At 37.2% G+C, this 27200-nt stretch overlaps 1 protein-coding gene across 1 annotated transcript; it reads right to left on the bottom strand.

Moving 5' to 3' along the window:
- Nucleotides 1–9536: 9536 nt before the first annotated feature.
- Nucleotides 9537–11080, bottom strand: LOC145086417 (uncharacterized). Its single transcript, XM_079024166.1, has 4 exons — nucleotides 10958–11080; nucleotides 10732–10809; nucleotides 10529–10627; nucleotides 9537–9754 (listed from the first exon to the last, which is right to left on the bottom strand). Exons 1-4 carry the CDS (start codon nucleotides 10958–10960, stop codon nucleotides 9677–9679), a joined length of 258 nt encoding a protein of 85 aa, XP_078880292.1. The 5' UTR covers nucleotides 10961–11080; the 3' UTR covers nucleotides 9537–9676.
- Between the last annotated feature and the right edge of the window lie 16120 nt (nucleotides 11081–27200).

Raw genomic sequence — 27200 nt, 5'->3', positions numbered from 1 at the left:
TGAAATTACACAAACAACAAACATAGAAGGAAATGAGATGGTAGTTCTTCAAACAGAAGATCAAATGATCTTCAAATCAGCTCTAATTTCATGATTCTTCAAGTCATAACAGCATGAAAATAACCCTAATTTTAAGTTTCAATATCAATCTATGAGCGAGATCAATTTACTTTTTTCTTTGAAATTTCCGTTTTTCATTTAAAAATCCTACAAGGTGATTAATCATGTTGTGCCCCAAGACTATAATGAACATGGATTTTCAATGATTCTTATATCAGTTAGACGAATTTATGCTACCATGATTCTTGATTTAAATTAAGATATTTACTAAAGCAAAGTGAAGTCAGAGAAGTTGGGTTTTCAATTTAAGCTTCCGATTTAACCTAATTACATAGTGCCTTTAAATCTTTGTAATAAACTTGATTGTTTGAAGAAAATGGGTGAGCGTCTTCAATTTCTTTATTATTGTAGGTCCGATCAACCATGATGTTGAGTGGTAGCATGCTAAATGACATTTTTAAAAAAGTGTAACAAGTTTGGACAATGGTAAAAAAAATTGATATTTGAATAAAACTATAAAAACTATATAAACTTTAGGGTTTTTATATTATTATCCTTCACCCTAACCATTTAACTCGCACAATGGTGGATAGCCAATGGAATTCACTTTACGTGATTTGTAGTTTCCTTTCTCATCCTTTTATGTTTCACTACACATCACTCGGTATTCAAAATTTCATTTTATACCATGACCATTTTAATTTATCAATAAATACTTAGTAAAAGCAAAAACAAATCTTAAATATTACTAAAAGAGAAACCTTATGACATCATCTTAAATAATCTGAATCATTAATTGTATTTCAACCTTATTTTTTCCACTCTTAGATCAAATTGCTGACATCATCTTCCCCATATAGAATGTATTTAATTCCAATAAATGTTTTCCAATCATCAATCAATAACTTACATTCGTTGAAATAGAATGTATTTAATTCCAATGAAAGCTTTCCATATTTTACATCTTGAATTTTCAGTTATGAAGATTTTAATATGGTCAATTTTAAAAACATATCTACTATAATAAATGAAGGTTTTTTTGCCACATGTGCTCTTCTTCTTTATTTGGACACATTGCATTTTCTAGAATTTTTAAAATTTTCTATTTTCCACTTGTCATTTTATTGTATTTTTCATTTTATTAAATTAAAATTTCACATTTAATATCCCGTATTCTAATAAATCAGTACTTTTTTGCCACGTGGCTTGTCATGGAGCTTCCCCAGCTTTTTTTTCCTGCTCATTCTCTCAAATTGGATTTCCAAAAATGCCCTTCTTGATGTATAAATCGTCCATATGCCCGGTCAATACATTTTCTACTTCCTGAATCTACTTCCTAAATCATTGCAACAAACATTTAAATTAATAGCATTAAATAAGGAGAATATCATGCTGTTTTAAAACATTTAAGAAGATTGTTCATAAGAACCTTCAATCTCGCCTACGTTTCCTCCTCTCCATTCTTAATTTGTAACGCCCCGTCTCTGGTATGTTGTCCCCGTGGCATTTATTTAGAAGTTTTATTGTGGGACTCGGCGAGTCTATGGCCTGACTCGTCGAGTAGGGTCGAGTTTTCGAGCACGTGTTAGTAGGTGACTCGGCGAGTCCATATTCGGGACTCGGCGAGTCTGCCTGTCTGGAAGAAACCCTAAATCCCCGGGTTGCTCACTATTTAAGCAATGCTTTGTGCCCCAAACTCGCCTCCTTCACCCTCAAAGAGCTGTGAGAAAACCCTAATCCATCCCTTATTTTCTTTAAGTGCTTTTGTGTGGATTTTGAAGGCTTGAAGAAGAAGAACAAAGGAGCAAAGAGAAGAGGTGTGGAGCAAAGATCCAAGGGAAAAATCAGAGTTCATTGAGGTATTTCTCGGATTCCTTCTGTTTTATGCTTTAGATCTTCATTAGAACTATTCTAGGACTAGTTTGATGCATTTTCTAAGCCCTATAGTTGTATGGATGCCTTAATGGGACGAGATATCCCTAGATCTGTTCATTTAGGAGTTGTAGAGCCCGGATCTGTTGCCTTTTTGGAGATGCCTTGCATAAGAACCCTAGATCTAGCCTTTATTATGCTTTTTGAGCCTTATTATCTTCTTGGTCACTTTTGGGCACGTAAAGATAGAATCTTTACGTGCTAATCGAGTTAAGGAAGCCCAGATCTATAAGTTTCAGCCGCTGGATTCAAGCAGAATCGAGTTTAGAGTAGCTGCATGGCTATGACTCGGCGAGTCAAGTTGCGAGTCCCGTTTTTCCCCTTTTTGAGTGATGACGAGTGGAAGCCTGTGAGTAGTAGAGTGGACTCAGTGAGTTGGAGAGCAGACTCAGTAATGGAGGGACTCGACGAGTTGTTCATACAACTCGGCGAGTCCAAGGCAATCTTCTTAGCTCAAGAACAACTCGTCGAGTTGTTCATATGACTCGGCGAGTCGGATGAAGATTGTCTGAGTTCTTGGATCGAGAGAGTACTCGTCGAGTCGATGCCATACTCGACGAGTAGCCACGAGTAGGGTTGAGAAGTGAGACTAGAGACTCGGCGAGTTGGCGGCCCAACTCGGCGAGTCAGGTCAACTGTGGGTTGACTTTGACCGAGAGAGTTTTCTTTGACCAACGGTAAAAGAGTCATTTTACCCCAGTGTAGTGTTTAGCATTTGATTGAGTGTGTTTATGGACTTGTAACTGGGGAGATACCGGAGCAGCAGCAGTTAGCTTCCAGAGCCATTCACACAGCAGCCAGTTCACGAGGTGAGTCTCCTTTCAGTAGGAACGGATCTACGGCCACAATGCCGGCCCGTTTAGTTAGCAGTAGTCCCGGACTTTGGTCCAATGCAGTAGTTAGAGTGCTTGATGTCTTTGTGATTCAAGCATGTTTGTGTTATGTGTTCCGGACTCTGTTCCGATGCAGTATGCAGTATATGTGATTATAATAATTGATATGTGTTATGTTATGCCATGATCAGCCAGTTCTGGACTTCGGTCCGATGCAGGGGACAAGGTCCCAGTCAGTTCCGGACTTCGTTCCGATGCAGCTAGTTCCGGACTTCGGTCCGATGCAGTTAGTTCCGGACTTTGGTCCGATGCAGGGGACAAGGTCCCAGTCAGTTCCGGACTTCGGTCCGATGCAGCTAGTTCCAGACTTCGGTCTGATGCAGTGGGCAAGGCCCAATATGTGTTTTATATGTATTGTATGGTATGTGGTAGTTTGGGGGAGCTCACTAAGCTTCGTGCTTACAGTTTCAGTTTTGGTTTTAGGTACTTCCGCAAGCAAAGGGAAGAGTTTGGGATGATGGCATCGCACACACCACAGCTTCAGTTTTATCCTGGGAGTTGATTTAGTTTTCTTGATATGTTTGAATAACAGTTGTGATACAGTTTTTCTCACAGTATTTTATTATGGTTTTCGAAACACGCAGTATATGGTTTTGTTATGTGATACTCAGTCTCGTGGTTTTGTTATAATAAAAATCGAAATTTTTGGGTGGTATTTTTGGGTTGTTTCATAATTCATACCCAAATCTCCCAAAACAGATAATATATCATATCAGCAAAAATCAGTATATTAATTCCTTTTTATCTCCCTGGTTTCAATCATTTTCTTATTCCCTTTTTCTTCTGATTCCAACGACCTTAATGGTGAAACCTCCACCCACTGAATCAGGTATGTTAGGGTTTAGTTGAATTGCGACCTTTATCACATTGTTCTTCCCAAACCCATTTCTCATCTTACATCTTTTTTGCATGTAGGGTTTTAATGAGTTTAGACAACCTGTATGACTCCTCATCAATTCAATTGCGAAATCGTGTGCATAATGGTCTTTTGCTTGGAGATGCAATGCTGGTAATTTACTGTTTCTTTCTACTTCCACTTTACACACCAACTGTTTGATACAATGCCCAAGTGAAAGTCGTGTTAAGAGTTTTCTAATTTTGTTTAAGAAATTAGCTCATCATTTGCTCTATATTTGGGAACTCATTCTAATGTATAACATTTACGAAATGTTACTAGCACATTTGTGCTTCAACATCCTTTATCACATTGTTTTCATCCATCTTATTGAAGAAAAACATAAAAATTACTTTTATGTGGGATAAAAATGAACTGCTGATTATAACTTTGAATGTAGCTAAAAATTACTTTGATCTGCATATATAATTCTTCTTTATTTCTTCTAACCGTTTTCATTGTTTTGTGTATCCACATAGCTAAAAAGAACTTCTAGAGATGTCACGCACATGAGATATCGTTGGTAATGGCCTTCTCTACTCTATATGATATGGGAATCTTAAAAAGACCAAAATGCCCTCATTATATATGTTTAATGGCATTTTATTTGTTTTTATATTCACCAGATTTGAACTTTCACAAACTTTGTTGATTAACAAACATTAAAAAAAATGAAAAAAAAATATCATTCTACTTTTATTGCTTTGTTTATTATGGCATACTACTTCATTTTTTCCTATGACAGGGTTGTACTTAAAACCCCTGGTTATTAACAATGCCCTTCAGATACTAAGAAAAAAAAACTGGAAGTACGATGACATAATAAAAAGAAATGAAAGTAGGGTGCTACAATAACCAAATAAATGGAAGTTGGTTGCTATTTCTTACATTTAGCTCCTTTATTTGTGTAAACAACTGAAACTTGATATATGAGTGAGTGCAATATTTGATGACTTTATGGAGCTAATGAAAAGAGAAAAGGCAAGTACATGAGTTGTACTTGATGCAAATGTTGACAAAGAGTAATAGAAGACTTTTATTTAATGCAAAACCATCAAGGATTAAGATTATGAAGTTTTTTTTATAAGATTTCATCAACTGTTTGGTTTTGTATGCAAAGTTGTGTTTGGTAATTTTTGATGAAAATGAGGGCATTTATTTCTTTTGCATGTTGAAGAATGGGACTGGACTATCTTTTCTTGTGTGGGATACAAAATTTTTGAAAATTGTGTTCCGTTGGTGTTAGTTTATACTCATTGAACTACAATTATTGACTACAGTTGACTGTTAGTCAGCTGACTTTTTTTTTCTTTTTGCTTTTTCAACATAGATAAATTTATTAGGTTTAAATTTTTTTGGCAATTAACGTGTAATTGTTTCTTCATGTGTTGTTTTTTCTTCATTATGTGAAAATTTTAGATATTGATTTAAACAAAGGTAAGGATGCATAGAATGTCGTGTCTATAGACCCCTTTGAGTTGACTTTTTTTGGATATAATACTATATTCTTTGGTGGACACTATTAAAAATTATAGATGGAGATTGTTATAAATTTTAAATAAAACAAATCAATTAAAAAAATGTCGATAGACATCATAATACATTTTAGATGAAACAAATTAATTAGAAAAATAATTTAAATTTTGAAATGCAACAAATCAGTTAACAAATGTATCATTAGGTGTTGTAATTTTTTTTTACAAATATAAAAATATGTATTGATTTTTTAATTCTTTAACTTAGCCAATTATAAGATAGTACAATTTGAAAGGAGAGGGGAATTAAAAAATTAAAAACATATTTTAATACAAATTTTGGAACAAAAAAAAAGTGACCGTTGAATTGCTAAATCCGCTATTAAAATTGTCTAAATCCACAAAAGGTATATACGTAAGCATGCATGTCAAACACAAAGAGACAATACTGAAGAAACAAGTAGGGGTGAGCAAACCCAAACCAAGAAACTGAGAAACCGACGACACCGAAACCGAACCAAAATCGACAGTTAGGGTTTGATTTTTTTAAAAACCGAAAAATTGCGTTCAGTTTCGGTTTTTACCCAGAAACCGACCCATCCAACCCAATAAACCGACCCATACTTAAAACCGACAAACTGTCCCAAGAAACTAACCTATCCAACCCGAGAAACCGAACCATATCTGATTGCTTTTTGGTTGTAATAATCTATTTCGGCTTTGGTTGTAACTTGTAATAGACTATTTGCTTGTAAGATTCATGTTTTTTGAAGTATTTAACTTTAATTTGGTGTTTTTAAAGTATTTAACTTCTTGCTTCGTTTCTGGAAAATAGGTTAAAACCCAAAACCCGTGAGTGTATGGGTTGAACCCAAGAGACCGAAAAATCGACCTCAGAACCCAAGAAACCGAACCGACCAGAAACCGATCTTATTGGGTTCTGAAAACTAGAAACCGACCATTTATGGGTTGGGTTGGGGTCCAAAACCGACGCATGCACAACCTTAGAAACAAGGGATCTTAAATTTCACATTGCCCCCTCTACCAATACTATTTTCAATATGGCACATCCATTTTCACACTTCTTCCATCATACTATTAATTTATTTATTTATAATTACGTATTGTATTCTTTTTTATTTTAATTTCACTATAGACATGTTTTGTTTGTTTTATATCAAATCAATTTTGATGTTTTTTTTGGGTTTTTATTTTTGTCATTACTCAAACGTATGTTGTATTATATAAAGTCATGATTTTTATTGGGATTGTAAGTTATAATGACAAAAGTGGTGTTTTAGCCAACAAGCGTTTTTTCTTCCCACTCCCTCCCTTGTGGTTGTCTCATCATATCCGTATGTTCAACGAAAATCATGCACCAAAGTAAGGGTTTTAAAAATCTCCGTTTGTAATTAAATACTTACTATTTACTGTGTAATTAAATAACTCCGAATCACAAAGTTATTAGAAAATAACAATATTACAATTCATAAGTTTTCTAAATTAATGAAATATTAGTTTATTACATAATTAAATTTTAAATTATATTCAAAATTAACATCCGTGGGTTCCACGGGTTTTAACCTAGTGTAAGGTAATATATATGTAAGGTATTTATTAGAAAAAGGTTTATATATATACTGTATTCAATACATTAAAGTCTCATAATTTTAATAATTCAAAAAATTTCTCATTTTTCTTATAAATTCAAACATTTCAAATTGTTAAATTTCATATTTAATTTTTTTTAAATAAACCCATGTAATACATAGGTCTTACACCTAGTTACATAAATAAAAAGATCCCATCATGTTTCAAAACAAAGCCGTATATTGAATATCATTAATTGTAGTTTTATTGTTAATCCGGTTTTGATATTAAAGTCTTTGGCAAATTTTGTCTAAGTTGCAATGAAATCAAATTTGCAAAAAAAAAATAATAATAAAATAAAAAAAATAAAAAAACAACCTTAAGTTTATAAATCTTTTATGTTTTTACCTTATGTTTTTTTTTCATATTGTTCGTATTCATACCGATAAAAAAAACATATTTATACACGAAAAGAAAAAAGTTTCAACTAAACATATCATAAATATGTTTTTTTAGAAGTATAAATACGTTTGTTTTATTTTTTTTGTAAAATACAAATGCATTTTTTACAAATATTAATTATTTTTTAAAAATATAGACACATTTTTAGGTATATAGAAGTATATCAATCAAAAACATGTATATATGAAAAAAAAAAATGTTGTTATACTTCTAAAAGCATAAAATTGCATATGTATACTTCTATAAAAATGTTGTTAGCAATAGGAACTTTTGGGATTAAGATTTTGATAAGCCCCATGGACTCTTAGTTTATGGTATAAGGGCTTGGAAGCCTAAAGTTTAATCTGCTGCAACCTACTTCCAGAATTGGTGTATGGAGGGCAGTTTGGTCTTTTAATTATTTTGCAATTTAGAGTTAGCGGTGAGACAAAAATGTGGGGATATCACCTTGCTAAGCTGTTATTCTCTTTTGTCCTTTTCTTTAGTAGGGGTGTTCACGGTCCGTTTTTTTCGGTTTTTAGGTCAAACTAAAGTCAAACCGTTAGTAACGGTTTTTGTCAAGCAAAAACCGAAGCCGAACCGTTGAAAATTTAAAACCGAACCAAATCAAACCGTTACTAACGGTTTGGCTCCGGTTTGGTTTCACGGTTTGAGATTTTTAGGTTCATTTTAGTCGAGTCCATTAAACTAATTTAGTAAAATAAATCAATTATGTTGGTACATGAAAAGAAAAACTTGCAAAAATAAAAATAACCTAACACGACTAAGTTACATGATGTTTACTAATTTAAATAATAAAAAATATGAAAACACTATCCTTATCCATATCCTTTTTTAAATATTGAAAATGAGATGAACCTAAAAAAAAACATATTAGGTGTAGTCAGAGGGGTGATATTGTCGGCGTCGGTAACGATAAATATTAGACTAAACAACAACCACAGTAGAGACGAGACTCTGTTTTGCGATTTTGAGTCTTTGCGATTAGGTTTAGGGCAAGTGGAAACAAATCAAACGATTGCTTGGAGTTGGAAAGGTGGACTCTCAGTTGTCGGGCTTCATTTACACTATAGTAAACAAAAGAAACTACTAGGAATCTGAGCTAAATAAACGTGAGTTTTAAATTTTATTATCTATATATAAAAATTAATATATAATACAATAAAATATAACTACATATAAAAAATTTATATATATATATATATATATATATATATATATATATATATATATATATATATATATATAGACACACACACACACACACAAATCTTAACGGTTTGGTCCGGTTTTTATACGGTTTGAAATCTTAAAAACCGTAAGCAAAACCATTCACTATGGTTTGAAAAGCTCAAAACCACAAACCAAACCATAAAGAAAAATACAAACCGTAAAACCAAACCGATGACCGATTTGGCCGGTTTCACGGTTTCAAACCGTACCGCGAACACCCCTATTCTTTAGTAGTAGCATATATAGAGTAGTTAGTAGTAGGAGTTAGTAGCTAATAATTAATTTGTAAAGAACTTTGTTCTTCTTTTGGAGAGTCCATTCCTCTCGAATGAATGGGAATTCTATCCTAATTTTATGGTGTTATTGAGTGTTTTGTTGCTGTGAATCTGTTAGAATGTATGGGGTATACGATAGATTCAACAGGGGTCTATCAGATTTTTGCCACGGTTTTTTGGCCATTTTTGACACTTTTGGCCATTGCAGTCAAACTTTTATATTTTCGTATAAAAAACACAAAAAACCTTTAGCGTTTTGCCACAATTTTTTAGCCATTTTGACATTTTTAATCATTGCAATAAGAAGTTTTGCATTTTTTCATAAAATACACAAAAGAAAACATTTAGGTTTTTGCTAAAACTTTTGCGTTTTAGCATAAAAAAAACACGAAAACCGTCCTAGGGCTTCGCCCGGGCTTTCTTCCTAGTTATGCTTTTAAATTTAAAAGAAATGTATGACAACACTGCTAAAAAAAAGAAGCATGTTGAGAGTATTCTTTTGAACTTTAAGTATTCTTTTCCTCATACTTGATTGATTTTTCCCAACTCTCGACATCGAAAAAACGTTTTGGAACCAAAATTGATGAGAACTTTTTGGGATCAACAATGCTAAAAATCACTTTGCAAATTTGAAATTAATTCTATCATCTACATTAACAAATTACATCTTACAGAGTTTCAAATAACTTATTAGAACTTGTAAATTTTTGCAAATTTGAAAGATTTTCGAAATTCCATCCACATATATATGATCCATAAAGTGTCAAAGCAATTACACAGAATTTGGTTTGCATTTAAGTGCGTTTTCAAAGAAACTTAAAAGAACATTAGATACGCGATTGATACACAAATAACTCGACTTCAATCAAGTTTGTGATTATCTACTGGCAATTCTTTATGAATGACATCAGCAACAATAGGGTCATGCTCTTTTGCAGCCTGTTAAAATAAAACACAAAAAGAACATGATATATTTATTTATTTAACAGATTTTAGGAGTTTTTGAGACAAAATGAAGACTATTTGTAGAGGATTGACAAATCAGCAAAGGATGTTATAGATAAAATTGGAGAAAAAAAAAATTCTACTTTCAATTTTTTCATATTGAAACATTAAACTTTGAAAATTCTGCACAACTATAGCAATACAAATTGTTTGTATTTTGATGACAATGCTACAATTGGGTAGACTTTTCGCATAAGGAAGAATAAGAATAAAAGATAAAAAAAATATATAATGTTAAGAATGAGAATAAAAGATAAGGAAGAACAAGAATAAAAGATAAAAATAAACACATGCACCAACTACATAGAGTTTACTCTACTGTTCAAAAGAAATAAAAAGGAAGTGCTGAAGAAATGTCTTTTTCAATCTGTAGGATCAAAAAGAGCCTTTTAATAAATATATATTTAGAACTAGCAATGCCTTGTGTTTCATTAATCTTCTTCCCATGCTTCCAGGTTATCTACATCTGATACTTTCTACCCAAAATTCCAAAATATGTGTAAATCTTTAGCTGATATTTCTATTAACCTTATATCTAAGTAGTTACAATAATCCAGATCTCAGAAATGGTTCCATGAATCCCTCAATATCAAACTTGAAAGAAGAATTCTATGCATAGATCCTCTTACATACATTCTTTATATATACTATCAGTTAAAAGGCACAAAATCCCCAAATATCAAACTGAAATACAATTTGGGTACTTACGTTTTCATTGGTCTTGTTAGCAACAGGTTTATAAGGACATGCTGCTGGAGCACGTTCTGGTTTCTGATATTCCCATCCTAAAATCCTATATACTCTTGCCTGAAAACAAATAAAAGTTTAATTTAAATTCAATTCGGTGAATTGAACATGAAACGCGATGTCGCGATATACGAGTAACTAAAATTAAAATATCGAATTCATACCATGATGAGATCGAATATGACTGGCAATAGGTTTACGATCGGGATCAGGAACAGCGGAAGCAAACAAGCGACGCACACCTATGTAGGTATACATATGTGACTGTAGTTACAGGTGTTGGGATTGAATTTATCAACAGCAAGTGTGGATAACATGATGAATTAGGGTTCAAAATAGATGAATCGCTAAAAACATCAGAGAATTGAAAAAGAACAGAGGAAATTTTACCATCTTCGGTTTCTGAGATCGATCCTTAACGTCGAAGACTTTAGGGGTCTCTACTCTGCGCCAAGGTGAAGTTTGGAGCTATTGTTGGTAGTTTTTATGTTTTAATGTATTGTCAATGTATGTTCTGTCCAACTTTAGTCCCTTGACTTATAATATTTACAGTTATTGACAAAACAAACTTCCCCTTTTGTAAACAAAAGTTTTTTCATGACAACTTAAGTTTTAGTTCATTTCTCATTCTCTATGGGAAATCTCTATCAAAGTCCTAAAAATTTGCTTCGGTTTATATTTTAGTTCCAAATTTATTTGTTTTTTTATGGAAAAAATTCTAAAAATTGGCTAACATTTACAGTTTAACCATATTTTACCTTTTCAGTACAAGGTCAAAATCAGAGGTGGTTACTAAAGCCTCCTCTTTTCGCTGAAGCACCATCAAATTGGCGCCGCCTTTTAAGTTTTTTCTTTTTTGTAATATAGGTTAGGAATACGAGGAAATCAATATTATTCTAGTGGATGATAAATTAACCAAAAAACTTGGAGGAGTCAAAATCACGAGTAATTATATATTTCTTTTCCTCTTATGTTTACTGAGTTGTTGTCCGTTGTGTGTGCTACTATTTAATTCTTACATAGATTCATTGGTAATTTTTAATCTTTCTCTCTTCTCAACCATGGCTATCACCTGATTTATTAATAACGAAGGGGGGGAGAGATCTTTGAACAAAATGTGAGAGCGTAAGAGAAATTGATCTAGGGTGCTCTCAAGCATTCATGGTCTCAGTTTCACGAATCCATTTCATGAAAAACTTCTCCTTTCTTTATCTCCAATAATGGTAACTTTGCAATAAACTCATCTTGATTTAGAGGTCGTTGGAAGTGGCGGAGACCATACCCATCATCAATCAATCACTATGAATGTCGGCGACCGTAGCTTGTGATCATTGGATGCTAGTGAAGAAAGTACTACATTCACCACTAAGATTGTAGGTGTTGTGTCATCATTATCTTTAGAGAAGAAGGGGAGGAGAAAGGGAGGGAATCATCTATTGTAAACTTTTAGAATTATCAATATAATATATTTATTTGTTAATAGATATATATCGTTAAATCTAAAATCTAAAATAATATCAAAAAAATATTCAAATAATATATTCTAGGTAAAAAAAATTGTTTCTATGTTTTAAATATAAATTTGAATCGACAATTCATTTGAAACTAGAAAAGATTCCCAACATTGCGGGAGCTGGAAGGTATTTGTAACATCCCGATGATGAGGTATTTTCAATTTTAACCCTATGTATGAAGAAATATTACATTTTGACCCATGTGCTTGAAAAAGATTGCAAGAATGGCGTATAGTGGCATTTTGGTGATTTTTGGTCGAAGCCTTAGTACGTTGGGTGTACGTTGTGTACGTTGGGCGTACTTGGGCGGCCCTTAGTACGCTAAGTGTACACCGTGTACGCAAGGCGTACGTGAAGGATCCTCAAACCCTAATTTTTAGGGTTTGGTCCATATATAAGCATCATTATCACCTCATTTCTCATTCCCTCATCAGCCTCCACCTGAGAAAACGTCCATCTTGCTAACCCTAAGTGAGAAGAGTGCATCTTGAGCTTATCTTTGTGTTATGGTGATATTCTTGAATAAGAAGAATGTGGTGGGAAGACCTTGGAGCTTGGAAGCAACTTAGATATGGGATTATCTCCTTGCTAGCAACCTCCAGGAGGTAAAAAGCTCCTTGCTTGATCATCTTATCTTGTAGATCTCGCCATTTCTGTAACACCCCGAGTTCATAAGTGCAAGTTCAGGGTGCTTGGTGTAATTAAGGAGGATCGACTCGGCGAGTCCATGGACAGACTCGGCGAGTCGAGTCGCGATTTTGGTCGCATGTTAAGTGACCAACTCAGCCAGTCGGAGGCTGAACTCGGCGAGTTGGTGCTGGAATGAGAAAAACCCTAATCTGGAGTTTGTGCTATATATAAAGAACATAATACCCTCTCTTCAGCATTTTTACATTCCCTTTGAGTCCCAGAAACCCTAATAGCCGTGAGCGAGAGCTTGGAGAGTGTTTGGAGCTTTGAGAAGTGAATTTGGTGGAGGAGACTTGAAGAGCAAGAGGCAACCATCAAGGATTTCGTGTGGATCCAGAACCCACTCCAGTTTGGGACACAATTATAAGGTATTAAGTTGTTACCTTGACCTTTTCTTCTAGAATCATTCATATGTGGAGGCTAGGGTTTTCCTTGGTTAAGGGAATTGTTATAGAAGCTAGATCTGAAGCTGAAACTTCAGATCTGAACCTCTTTTGAGTCCTAAGTTCATAAAGTTTCAGTCCTTGGATGATTGGTGAAGCCCCTTTTGTCTAAAACCCAAGCCCTAGTGTGTTTTGAGTTTATATCTTCTTGATATCACGTAAAGTTTGCAACTTTACGTGAGGGATAGCTTGTAGAAGGATAGATCTATGGATTTGAGCCCCAGCATGGCTTAAAAGGCCACTACATGGGTTAAGAACTGGAGATTCTCGGCGAGTCTCATGGGTGGACTCGGCGAGTTGGATGAAGATAGGCAGAAAATCGACGAGTTGGAAGAACAACTCAGCGAGTTCGTTGAATATTGCCTTGTACTCGGCGAGTCTGGTCGTGGAGTCCTAACTTTTTCTGGTTGAACGGTGAATCGGAGTCGAGGGATGACTCGGTGAGTTGAGCGAGAAAGGTGTTGGGTCCTTTATGTGTTACGTCTTCGGCTCGGTCCATAGCCCAGTTTTGTATCTGGATTGGGCCTGTCCATCTGTGATCTAATTATTAGTGTTTAAGTATTTATAGATGCTTGCATGCATCTTTGTACATAACGTTTTAGTCGATAATTCAGAGTGATTATTATTTTTGTCGATTGTAACCCTAAAAGCCTCTACAGCGGAAGTTCTTCATCGAGCTCTGTTGAGGCGTGAATCTATTGAATCATTCAACTCATTATTGATTCATTCTCTTGTTTGTTATTTTTTTTACATTTTTCTGATTAACCTATGTAAGATCTAAACGATCAAAGAGTTTTTCAACTCATCAATTGGTATCAGAGCAGGAGGCTGTGTAATTCATACACATCTCTTCTGTCATAGAAGTGATTAGAGTTCATTCCGCATTCATTGATATTTATTGAGCCGCCACTCCATAATTGACGTATCTCATTAATTATTAATCTTGCCCTAATATTACGTATTACAAAGTCTGATCTTATAACAGGTTAAACGATCAAGCATGGACGATTCTCAATCCAATCTCATCAACATCTCTAACAGCATCGGATCAACAACCAAGATCCCAATCCTCTACACTCAAGACTATGAAGTGTGGACGCACCATTTTGAAGATTACGGTATTGGATCGGAAGATAACGGGTATCTGATATGGGAAGCAATCACAAATGGCCCATTTGCTCACTCAAAAACTTCAAGAATCATTAAAACTCAGAATGAGTACAATGATCTATTAAAAGATGTGAAGGACGTCGCTCAGGATGAAAAGGAGAAGTTCCAATGCAACATTAAGGCATTGAGACTAATTCGATTCGCCCTTCAATCCGACACATTTTGGCTAGTAAGTTCATGTTGTACAGCAAAGGAAATCTGGGATCGGCTGCGAGAGCAGGAGCACTCGATTCAGACCCTACTTCTCTCCGAATTTGGAGAGTTCAAGCAGAAGCCAGAAGAGGTTGTTACACAAACGTTCGATCGGTTCAATCATCTTCTCAGTAAGATGATCAAACATGACATAGAAAGAAAGCTCATCGAATAGAAGGTCACATTCTTAAATGGCCTAAGACCCGAATGGAGAGCGGTTGTGTCGACGGTTAAAGCACATGAACAGTTCAAATCATACTCTTTGGCGAAACTTGTGGGGATTCTGAAATCCCAGGAAAAGATTGTGCTGCAAGAAAAGAGCGTGGTTTCAAACTTGGGGTCCTTGGCCCTTCCGTCTAAAGGTAAGAGTGCAACAGAAGAAGAAGAAGAAGATCTGAATCTGGGAGACTACGATCTGACATCTGAAGATTATGCAATGATGGTGTCAAACCCCAGGAGGTTCATCAAGAAGAAGTTCCCTACCAACAAGAAACGAAATTGGCAGGGAAGCTACAGCTCTGAAAAGGCGAAAGAGGAGCCGAAGGTTGAAGAACCAAAGAAAGAAGCGAAGGGTGAAGTTGATTCTGGTGTCAGCTGTTTTTACTGTGGAGGGAAAAATCACTACGCAAAATATTGCGTGTTGATGAAAATGGCAGAGAAAGATGAGGAGAAGGATGAAGAGGCAAATCTCCTGAAAAGACCGGATGAGATTAAAAGGAAGAAAGCTGCTACTAATCCCTCTATGAATGCTCTACTTGTGCAGGGTTCGGTAGATGATGATGAGTTCGGTGGTGTACAGGTGTGGTCAACCGACTCAGAAGATGATGAAGTGAGAAAGCCTTCTCATGGAAAGGCTTATGTTGCGAAGAGTGATGATGCTAGTGGAAGATGTTTGATGGTGATGGATGTATCCCAGATGAGGGGATACAACACTGATGGTGGAAACGAAGTGGCTAAGGAGTGAGAGGACGTGTGCTTTACAACGAAGCCTCTCAGTGTGCAGATCAGTGAACTTGATGAACTGATCAAGAAGGTACAATCCATTTTTATTTCGTTTAAAATTCCACAAACATCATACGATAAAGAATTAAATAACTTGAATTCAAGAATTTCAAATCTAGATAGGTGTTTAACTCAAACACGGGTCACGAATTCTAATCTGACTGACCAAATGAGCAGGATGTCATCCAAGAGTGAGGAGCGGAGAATGTGGATTGAGCAGAAGGAGTTGGAGTTGATTAAGTCTAGGGATGAAAATATCTATTTGCAAAGAGACAATCTTAAGTTGTTAAAACAGAGAAATGTTTTTTGTTTGATTGCAAAAAGACTTTATACTAACATTACACAACTGCATTTAGACTGTGAAATAGGCCAGAAAATACATCGCATGATTTTGCCCTTCCTTGAGCTAAAGGAGGATGAAATCGATGCCGAAGCATACAACTGTGAAAGTGTTGTATCTTCAGATGATGTAAATCCCACTTATATGTTTGGTCTGGACAAAATTGAATCGTTTATAAAGTCCAAAGACCATAAGAACATGCTTAAGAACCTTTTGGATGAAAATGATAGGTTGAAACTCAGAGCCGAAACTATACAAAAATTTGACTCATTGAGTACCAAATTAAGTTCAGAAAATAAAATTGATGCTGAAAATGCATCTGAACTTAATGAGGACGATGACATGAGTGAAATCTCTGTAGAGGATGAGGTTGACTGTTCAGAGTTTATTAGGAGCGAACCTGAAAACCACAAAAACTTGATTTCTGAAAATTCTGTGGAATTCGATCGTCTGTCCAAAAATAAGTCCTAAATCCTTAAAGAAAAGGTCGTTGTATACCAAAAGGTAAGAACCACACTCAATCAAGTTTATAAGGTCACAGGAGTAACCGAACATCAGACAGCCGAACTTACTGCATTGGTGAATGAAGATAATGCAGATGGTTGTGATGAGTTCTTCTGGTCTGCACCGATAGACAACGCAGATGAAACAGTTGGTTTATCGGAGCGAACATCATGGAAGGTCAAAGGTAGATATGTGGCAGAACCACTTAGTAAACCTACCAACTTTGACGTGCCTAGTTCTAGTGGCGCAAAAGAGGTTCCAGTTGAATACGTCTCCTCAACAAGCGAGACCTCTTCCATGGAAAGTGAACCTGTTGTTCAGAAGTCGAAACAGAAGGCAAACATTCACAGACAACCGAAACAGGTGAAAAATCAAAAGCAACAGAGGAATCTGAGATACAAGAAAAACCTCTCAGAGCGAAAGCAATTTTGGCGCTCCCAAAATCCTCACTATACTCACTTTGATAGAAACTCCAAGGCAAAAGGAGAAGAGAATAAAGATAAAAGGAGCTTCGGTCCTTTGGATCAAAAGAACCAAAAGAAGACTTTCGGGCCACAGAAAGAACAAGACCAAAAGGATAGGTTCGGTCCTGAAAGTAAAAAACAACCGAAAGCCTAATTTCGGTCCACCAAACAACAACAGAAAAAGACCAGGGTTCAGTCCATCAAGCTTTTACAGCAGAAGACCCAGTTTCGGTCCAGAGACCCACAACAACCGAAAAGCCAATTTCGGTCCATCATGAAATAGCAAATGAAGGTCCAGGTTCGGTCCCTCAAATGGTCACAACAGAAAGGGTCATTTCGAACCTGAAGTCAGGAAAGATTCTCATTCTAATTTCTATTCTTCTAATTCTTCTCGTTCTCATTCCTCTTCTAAGCCTAATTCTCATCCTACACCAAGCTCACAATCGACGAAGGATTTGAAAGGAAAAAGTAAGATTTCCTCAGCAAAAGAAGACCGAAAGCAAGCTAAAGACCAAACTCCTGAACCTGAATCCAAAATCCTTGAATCTAACTCCAATAAAATCAAAGTGTTCACTATTAAGAGGAAAGATCAAACAACATTAATAAAATGAACTTATCTTGTTGATGCTTCTCTTACTATTCCTGTTTCTGTAAAAGGCTCACGAGGACCCAAGAAACTTTGGGTTCCAATTTTTGCAGGTTATAAGTGATGAGCAGTTCGACGAAGAATGGTACATAGACAGTGGCTGCTCGCATCACATGACAGGAAGGAAGGAAGAGCTAAGGGAGTTTCGGCCCCTTCAAAACGGTGGTAACGTCAAGTTTGGTAACAACTCCTTTGGAACGATAAAGGGTTATGGGATGATAACCAATGGAGAGTTTACAATCAGGAAGGTGGCTTATGTAGAGGGGTTGCAGCATAATCTCATCAGTGTGTCTCAACTGGTGGGAGGTACAGGTCTCAAAATCTCGTTCGATGACGAAGGTTTAGAGATAATAGAGAAGAAATCCAACAAGGTTATTCTCAAGTCAGAACGAAAAGGTGAGATGTTCCCTCTGAATCTCAACCCAATCAAAGGGAATCCAACCATATGTCTATTGTCTAAAGGCCATTCAGACGAAAGTTGGTTGTAGCACCGAAGGCTCTCACACCTCAACTTCAAAGACATCAACAAGCTAGTCATCGGTGATCATGTTCGGGGTCTTCCACTGCTTAAGTTCAATTGAGAACACTTATGTGATGCTTGTGAAATGGGGAAACAAAGTCGCCAAAGTCACCCAACAATCATAAACACCAAAGTTGTTGAGCCACATGAGTTGCTTCACATCGACTTATGTGGTCCATCATCAATCGAGAGCATTGGCGGTAACAATTACATCCTTGTTATTGTTGATGACTTCTCACGGTTTACTTGGGTGTTCTTTCTAAAGAACAAATCAGAGGCAACTCCCAAGCTGAAAATCTTTATCAAGCAGGTCGAAGTGCAACTGAGAAAAGTCGTTCGAAACATCAGAAGCGACAATGGAATGGAATTCAAGAACAAAGAATTTGAAGATTTCTTAGAAGAAAAAGGCACCAGTCACAATTTTTCAGCCCCCTATACACCTCAACAGAACGGAATTGTCGAAAGGCGAAACCGATCCCTGTGTGAGGCGGCCCAAACCATGCTGAGTTTTGCCTCCCTTCCTCTATATTTCTGGGCAGACGCCATTGCTGCAGCTTGTTTCACTCAAAACAGATCTTATCTCAACAAGCGTTTCTCTGTCACCCCCTATGAGATTCTTAACAACAGGAAGCCGAATGTCAAGTTTTTTCATGTGTTCGGCTCGAGGTGCTTCATTTTCAACTCCAAAGAGCATCGCAACAAATTCGATGTCAAAGCTGATGAAGGCATCTTTCTGGGATATTCTCTTACTTCAAAGGCGTATAGGGTTCTGAATAAGCGTTCTAAATGTATTGAAGAAACCTATTATGTAACGTTCGATGACAATTACATCAAGAAGTTGAAGTCTACCGAATGAGCAATTGAAGAGATTTTCTCTCAAGCCGGTCAGGTCACAGCCTCAATCGCCAATTTGTTTGACCACTTCATGGATTTATTTGATGAACCTGAGAAGGCTATTCACTCTGAAGCCAAGGCAGCAGACAACAAGGTGGATCACCTTAAGAAGATTATTGAAGACACCGCCAAACAAATGGCAGAAGAAGAACCAGTTAGAAATGAACCTCCTCAGAGCAATACTTCAGTCGAGGGGGAGAATCAATTCTCTTCAAATCGACAGGACTCACATATCCAGGGGGAGGGCCCATCATTTTCAATTGTTGATAATGCTCATAGCCAAGGGGAAAATCCAATCTTTAACGGAACCGAAAGTCCGGGACAACCTGAAAGCCCGGTTGCACCTGAAAGTCCTGTAGCAACCGAAAGTCCAGAACCGCCCGAAAGCCCAATAGAAGAAGAATTTTTTGGTTCACATCCAAATGTTTCATCATCTATCGAGGGGGAGAATTCCAATTTGCTTTATGATGATGATATTCAATCAGAGTTGGAAGAAGAGGTAAATGCTGAATTGGATCCCATTTATGATCCAAATTATCCTCCTCTCACCAAATGGACCAGAGATCATCCTGTATCTCAAATAGTGGGTGATGCATCAGAAAAGATTCTAACTCGATCACAACTGAAGGCGAAGCAAACCGCTCTATTCTCCAAAGTAGAATTCTGCATGTTTAATTCATTTATTTCCAAAATAGAGCCAAAGACCGTCAATACTGTTCTCGATCATTCTAATTGGGTTCAGGCAATGCAAGACGAACTCAATGAGTTCGAAAGAAATAAGGTATGGAGACTTATTCCAACACCAAAAGATGCCTCGGTTTTCGGTCTTAAATGGGTGTTCAGAAACAAAATGGACAAGGAGGGAAATGTGATCCGGAATAAGGCTCGGCTAGTAGTGAAAGGATATTGCCAGGAAGAAGGAATCGATTACGAAGAGACATTCGCTCTGGTTGCAAGGTTGGAATACGTTCGAATATTTCTTGCCTATGTTGCACACAAGAATTTTGAGGTCTACCAGATGGATGTGAAGTGTGCCTTTCTTAATGGGGAACTTGAAGAAACCGTGTACGTGGAGCAACCTCCTGGTTTTGTAAATGAAAAGCATCCTAATCACAGCTACATCTTGGATAAGGCAGTTTATGGTCTGAAACAAGCTCCTAGGGCATGGTATGAAACATTAACTAAGTTTTTAAAGATGTCCAAATTCAAACAAGGTTCGGTTGACCCAACCTTCTTTCGTAAAAAGGAAGGTAACCACCTTATGATCGTTCAAATCTATGTCGATGATATCATCTTCGGCTCCACGAATCCTAGCCTAAAAGCTGAATTCAGGAAGTTAATGGAGACTAAATTTGAAATGAGCTCAATGGGTCCAATTAACTTTTTCCTTGGTTTAAATATTAGACAGGGACCCGAAGGCATCTTTATCAACCAGGAAGCATACACAAAGACTCTCCTTGCCAAATTCGGCATGATGGGAGACTCAAGGGTCAAAGTCCTTATGGCGTTCGGCACCAAGCTCACACCATCTTTGGAAAACCGGCAGTCAACATAACTCTATATCGTCAAATGATTGGTTCCCTGATGTATCTCACAGCTAGCAGGCCCGATATACTGTTTTCAGTATGCTATTGTGCCAGGTTTCAAGCAAATCCTCGTGAACCACACATGCTGGCAGTGAAGAATATATTCCGGTATTTGAAGCGAACCACCTCTCTTGGTCTCTAGTATCCTTCAAACTCAGGTTTCTTCGCTCAAGCCTACTCAGATGCAGACCTAGGAGGATGTGGTCTAGACCGAAAAAGCACCACAGGAGGCTGCCAATTCCTAGACGGAAAGTTGGTTAGCTGGCAATCGAAGAAACAAACATGTGTTTCTCTATCTACAGCCGAAGCAGAGTACATTGCAGCCGCCTCTTGCACATCACAAGTGATTTGGATCCAAAGCCAACTCCGGGATTATGGACTCAATATGAAAAAGATCCCACTATATTGCGACTCAGAAAGTGCAATTAGGATCTGTCATAACCCAGTGCAACATTCCAAGACCAAGCATATAGCACTGAGGTATCACTTTATTAAGGATCATGTGGAAGATGGAAACGTCGAAATTCACTTTGTTCGAACCACTGATCAACTGGCCGACATCTTCACGAAAGCCCTACCTGAAGCAAGTTTCAATAAAATCCTACAAGGCCTAGGTATGATGGAATCGGAGTCAGTACCAAAAACACCTTCTCAAAACTAAAAATTGGAAGCGAAATGAACCGAACGCTCGGTCTATTTCGGGCTCGGTTCACACGGGAACCGAAATGAACCGAACACTCGGTCTATTTTGGGTTCGGTCCCATTGCACTTGTTTTCGCTTATCTCAAAAAGGTGTTATCTTTGGTTGTATACTTCTGTACAATTGTTTTCCAAAAATCCAAAAAAAAAAATTTGGAACCGAAATGAACCGAGCGTTCAGTCCATTTCGGGTTCGATTCAAATTTTTTTTGGTTTGTTATTCTCTTTTCAAAAATATCAAAATTCCAAAAATATTTTCTTTCTTTTGTCTCTACTTCTGTTTATGTTAACGTTTCTAGAATATCGATGAGGCAGGTATCATTCTCACACTTTATACTAGCTAAGTGTCCCTAGAAGCATGCTGCTGCATGTTGTCCAAAGCCTCAACTAATTTTGAATAAAGCCTTAATGACTGGGTATATACAAACCTCGTCTTCCCAATTAGGCTGCTAAATTTATTCTAATCATGAGCTACCTTACTATTTTATCATATGAGTTAAGAGTTTTCTGCTTGGTCACTCTTTTTATAGCAGAGGTACTTTGGTTTCTTTACACCACCTCAAACATTTTCCTCCATCATACTTCAGTTCATAATTGTAACCCTTGAGACTCTCAGAAATAACCACTGAGGTTTATGGTTACACCATCTCTGTGTTTATGATCTTAGCCTCGTGTCACTACGTGCTAAGTGAAACCCAAAATTCAATACCCACTATGAATTGACGGTGAACAATTAAATTTGCTCCAGCTTTCACTCATGAATTATCGAAACCACCCAAGTGGTTGTACCATGAAATCTCTTCTTTCTTTTTGTGTGATTCTTATGAAATTGTTACACACCATAACATTTCTTCCCATAGAATCCAGTTTTAAATTTTTTTCTTTGAGATTTCACACCAAGCATTTCCAACAAGTCGCTGCATATTGTCTCAACCTACTTGTTCAACAGACCACATCGGTCTCACAGGTACTTCGTTCGGTTTCGGTCTTATGTCAAGATCCGGAATTCTGAACTGAAGCGAACGCCACCCTTTTAAGCCTCGTGAAAAGATGCCTTTCAACATTTCTTAACAAGTGTTTGATCGTAATTCAACGGGAATCCACACGGACACTTTAAAGTCTCTCTTGACTTTGAAGGAAGAGATTCGTGCCCAGGATCCACTGCTTCGTGTCTATATTGACATCACATATTCCCACATAGATGTTGCTTTATTTCTTTATCTTTGACACTCTATGCATGAAAATCTTTTTTGATTTTCCAAAAGTCTGGTTCGGTTATCTACAAGCTACTTTCCTTTATGTAGCTTCGGTTCTTAAAGATATACTCAACAAAGGAATGTTGTGCTTTTTCTAAGTCTTTGATTTTATCTAATGATGACAGCTCATTTAAAAGATAAGATGATGACTCAGCCGAAAGATTAACGGTTTCAAGAATTCAAAAAGGGATTTGGTGGGAAGGCGTGTTAAACAGAAAAGATTATCTCTCTCTTGCGTAATCATCGGGGTTGCTAACTGTCACGTTTCAATCAATTCAGGAGCCGTTTCACATTTCAAGAGGATTTGGGGGCGGATTTTTCTCTCTCCTCTATCCCCGGTATAAAGGGTTAAACCCTTGTTGTTTTACCTCTTTACTGCAACCCAAAATTCTGAGAGCAAACTAAGGCGATTTCTCTACCACTGTTCATCTTCTTCTTCAAAGCATTCAACAATGGCGGATTCCTCCTCTGTTCATGAAACATCTTCTAGATCCAACATTCTCCCAATCAGACCTCAGCAAAGATTGGTCATAGACCTCACCCCAATCTCATACGATGCCTTCATGTATCCCATAGTGGAGTGTCTCAAATACTCTCCACTGGTTCTCGCACTCTCCAAGGTTGAAATTGTGCCTATGGAATGTCTCTTACAGATTTTCTCCACTGCTCACTACGACAAATCTGTTGATCGAATCTACTTCGACATCCTTGACACCAAAACCTCCATCTCAAAGCAGCGATTTTGCTGGCTTCTAGGGTTTGAACCTGACGAATCGAGGGTTAACCCTGATTCGATCTCTGTGGGAAAGTTATTCTCCATGTTCTACAACATGGGTTACACCGAAATCCTTACCACTGTCACGAAGTTCAAAAAATCATGCCTTCCTCCTCAATGGAACGGCTTCTTCACGATTTTGTTCAAAGGTTTATCGGAGAGAAGTGCAAGTTCCGATGGGGCCAGTCGTTTGTTCATGACTATTCTCTATGGGTTGTACAATGGGATCAACCTCGACTATGGCTTGGTTCTCTGGCAGCAGTTGATTCAAAGCCTTGGCTCCACTTCTCGACACACTGAAATATCATATGCCAGGTTTTGGACGCTCGTCACCAAATGGGCAATGGACAAGTTTCATGTCCCCACTGTGGCCACTTCCCCACTCTCCTCGATTGGCGTGTTCCACACTACAAAGATCATCATCACTGATCCCTCCAAGTTCATCTTTGTTGGATCAATTCCTGAGTCCATGTATGCTAGTGTATCAAAAGAGAGCGTCATCATCAAGACCTACAAGGAGTTTCTTCCTTCGGGTCCAAGAGAGATGACTGCAGAGATGCTTCAGTCCATCAATGACGCAGACAAACCTGCTACCAGGGGCAAGAAACCGGAGAAAGGGAAAGTAAAGAAAGTGGTTAGAGGGGCGAAAGGCCCTACTCCCAAGAAGAGAAAAACAATAAAGGCAGCCCAATCACCTCCACCGAAGAAGAAGAAAACACAGCCAAAAAGGAAACTTATCCTTACTTCTTCCTCAAGCGATTCAGAGGCTGAAAGTTCTGACTCAGAGGAGTCGGTTCGAGGTGATACTCCTCCCCGTTCGCCTTCACATGAGGTACCTGTTTCAACCAAACCTGTCTCTTCTCCACCTATCACTATACCTATTTCCATTCCCATCTTAACCTCCCCTATTTCCATTCCCATCATAACCTCCCCTATTTCCATTCCTCCCATAACTTCCTCTACTTATATTCCACCCACTTCTATTCCTATACCACCTCCTATTTTCTCTGAAGCCATAAAAATAACAACCACTGAAGTTCGAACCAACGTATCTGATACGCACTACTAGAAAAAAGACCTTTAATGACGCGCTTTTTACGACACGCGATAATTAACGATACGCAAAAGGACGTGCCCTTAAAATAGTGTCATCTCTCCAAAAAATTTAAGGATTTACGTCACGCTTTATTGTGTGCCCTTAATTTAGTGTCTCAAGAAAAAAAATTAAAAACACGGAGGGCGCTTTATCTTAAACGCGCGTCGTCTGTACCTGTCGCTTTATAATTTTAATGAAACGCGCCTTTAGTAGACAAGGGGGGAAATGAAATCCCCAAAATTTTGAAAACCCGCCTTTTTTTTCTATCTTCTATCTATCTTTCATCTTCAACCTAACAAGGACGAGCATTGCACTCTTGATTTCCCTAACTCTTTCTCATTTTCTGATTCAAACTTGAAAGAATCGAAAAAAAAAATCTATCAATTTTGAAGCCTAAAAAAATCTAACAAGGACGAGTATCCATCGATCCGACTTCCAAAAATAGAGGGCATCGATTCCACGTCTTCCGGGGTTGGGAGGCAAATGAGAATTTGAAGAAAAGGAATAAGATCTCTTGGGTGTTCAATCGAAGAAAAGGAAATCAGAATCGACGATCGCTGCTTTCGCTAATATCCACTCCGCCCTCTTATGAACGCAAATGGTAAAGATCTGCTTCGATTTCCCGATTGGTCTTCCTTTTTTTTCTTCTTTCCCTCTTGCCCTAATTATCGACTCCTCATTTTTCTCTCAGATTTGAGTCTCCTCTTTCATCAAAAATAAAAGGTATCAAACTCGAATTAGAGGTTGAAGATCATAAATCGATGGTTTATTCTGTCTTGGAACACATGGCTCTACGAACCCTCGCGTTTGCTAAAACCCTAGTTGCGATATCCAGGTTTTAGCAACATGTGCGTGGATTGCAGACGTTCACGCTTCCCGATCTTTCCTACGATTATGACGCACTGGAGTCGGCGATTAGCGGAGAGATCAAATACTACCTGTACATTCTCTCTCTCTCTCTCTCTCTCCGGTGCAGTCACTCTTCTAGCACTCGGAAACGGCGCTCCTGATGTGTTCCCATCTGTCGCATCCGTTGGTGGTGGAAACCCCCGAACAGGATTCGACGCGATTTTATCTGTAGAGAGTTTCGTTTCAGCTCTCGTTGTTGGTTTCGTCGCGATCTATGCAGCTCCCTTTGCCGTCTCCCCTGCGCCTTGTGGTTCTGGTAATTATTGTATCTTCAAAATTTTCTGATTCAAAATTTTGAATATAAAATTTGATTAATTAACATCTATTTTGTAGGAATTGTCACTCGTCCTCTTGTTCTACTTCTTTATAAGATTAAAGAAGGAAAAGAATATGCAGAGTTTGCTCACATTCTATGAAAGTGGTTCACTGATTTTGGTATTATGACTAAAAAGCTTATGATGCTTTTGTAATTCTCAATCTCTCTGCATAATCTTCTTATATATTATATACTTTTGTAGTTGCTTCGAGGAAGGAGTTTGCTCGAACAATGGATGGCTCGTTATGGACGCGTGTACAAGGATGCTGATGAGAAAGAACAACGTTCAAAGATTTTTCAAGAGAATGTTCGGTACATAGAGTCATCCAACAGTGTCATGAACAAAGCTTACAAACTAGCAGTCAATGAATTTGCAGACCTTATAAACCAAGAGTTCACGAGCACAAGGAACCGATTCAAGGCACACGAATGTTCCCCATCGACCTCTGCTTTCAGGTATGAAAATGTGACAGCAGTTCCATCATCAATGGACTGGAGAAAGAAAGGAGCAGTAACACCTGTTAAAGACCAAGGCCAATGTGGTAAGCAAAAACTACTATCGGGATTTTCAAACTTGAGACGTAGTCCAAGTAGTAATTAAGTTATGTTAGTTAACAAGACCATATTTAATTAAACTCGATATTGCATCATATATGTTTGTAGGGTGTTGCTGGGCGTTTTAAGCTGTGGCAGCTATGGAAGGAATAACCCAACTGAAAACAGGTAAATTGGTGTCTCTATCCGAACAAGAGCTCGTGGACTGCGACATGAAACTGATAGAGTGACAAGTCATACCAAAAATATTTCATCTGTTCCTATGTATCTCAGTTAGGGCCTTTCACTGATTTGGAGCACCCCGAGATCAAGAAAGGAGCTTTAAACAGGACTTATGATGATTTATTCTGTCTTGAAATCCTTAGGAGGGTATAATCGTCTAAACTGCTCCTTTATTTTTACCTGTAACACTTTTATTTCCACTTTTTCCCTTGATTTTTTATATATTAATTGTTCCTCAGCTTCAAGATTATGTGGAATATATGGCTCTGTTGCACGTGTGATTCTTGTGCCATCTATATGCGATGCACATCATGTATATGTATTTCCTCAAGTAAATTTATCATTTTATGGTTAATGAAAGAAATATTCAAATATATTACAGTAAGTTACCAAGATGTAATAGACTGCTCATATGCCCTTTCCAATGTATCTAAAGTGTAAACCTCATTATGTTCATTTATTTCTATTTACACAATGAAAATAATACTGATAATTCACAATTCTACAGTTACTTCAAGTAAGCCCAGATGAAATCTTGATAGAATCAACTGAGGTAATTGGTCAACGAATAAAGAAGGTAAATAACACAGCAAATTCATTTATAGTCGATTTCTTTACCACTTGTTTGACTTATCATATTATGTGTAGGAGCCTCTTCTTAATTCATTTACTAAGTTTATTAGTTTGCTTTCATCAAGTGTCAAGTGGTAATGTTGTAATTTGTAACTCCTTGTATTGCTTTCCTTTAAATGTTAAATTAATTATCAATTCTACTTTCAATTTGCAGAGCAGATTCTACTGCTGTAGCAATAACAACAACTGATCTTGTGAGCAAGAGTG

Source organism: Lactuca serriola, chromosome 2 (genome assembly GCF_051521515.1).
Source record: "Lactuca serriola cultivar US96UC23 chromosome 2, Lser_US96UC23_V15, whole genome shotgun sequence".
NCBI lineage: Eukaryota > Viridiplantae > Streptophyta > Magnoliopsida > Asterales > Asteraceae > Lactuca > Lactuca serriola.
The sequence above is the reverse complement of the archived record's forward strand: the minus strand, read 5'-3'. Positions and strand labels throughout refer to the sequence as shown.

Bases quoted from the DNA above. Each gene is read 5' to 3' on its own strand.
- LOC145086417 (XM_079024166.1), bottom strand. The intron at 10,628-10,731 runs GTATGAATTCGA...ATTTGTTTTCAG, and splicing joins TCATATTCGATCTCATCATG to GCAAGAGTATATAGGATTTT. The intron at 9,755-10,528 runs GTAAGTACCCAA...TTATTTTAACAG, and splicing joins CTAACAAGACCAATGAAAAC to GCTGCAAAAGAGCATGACCC.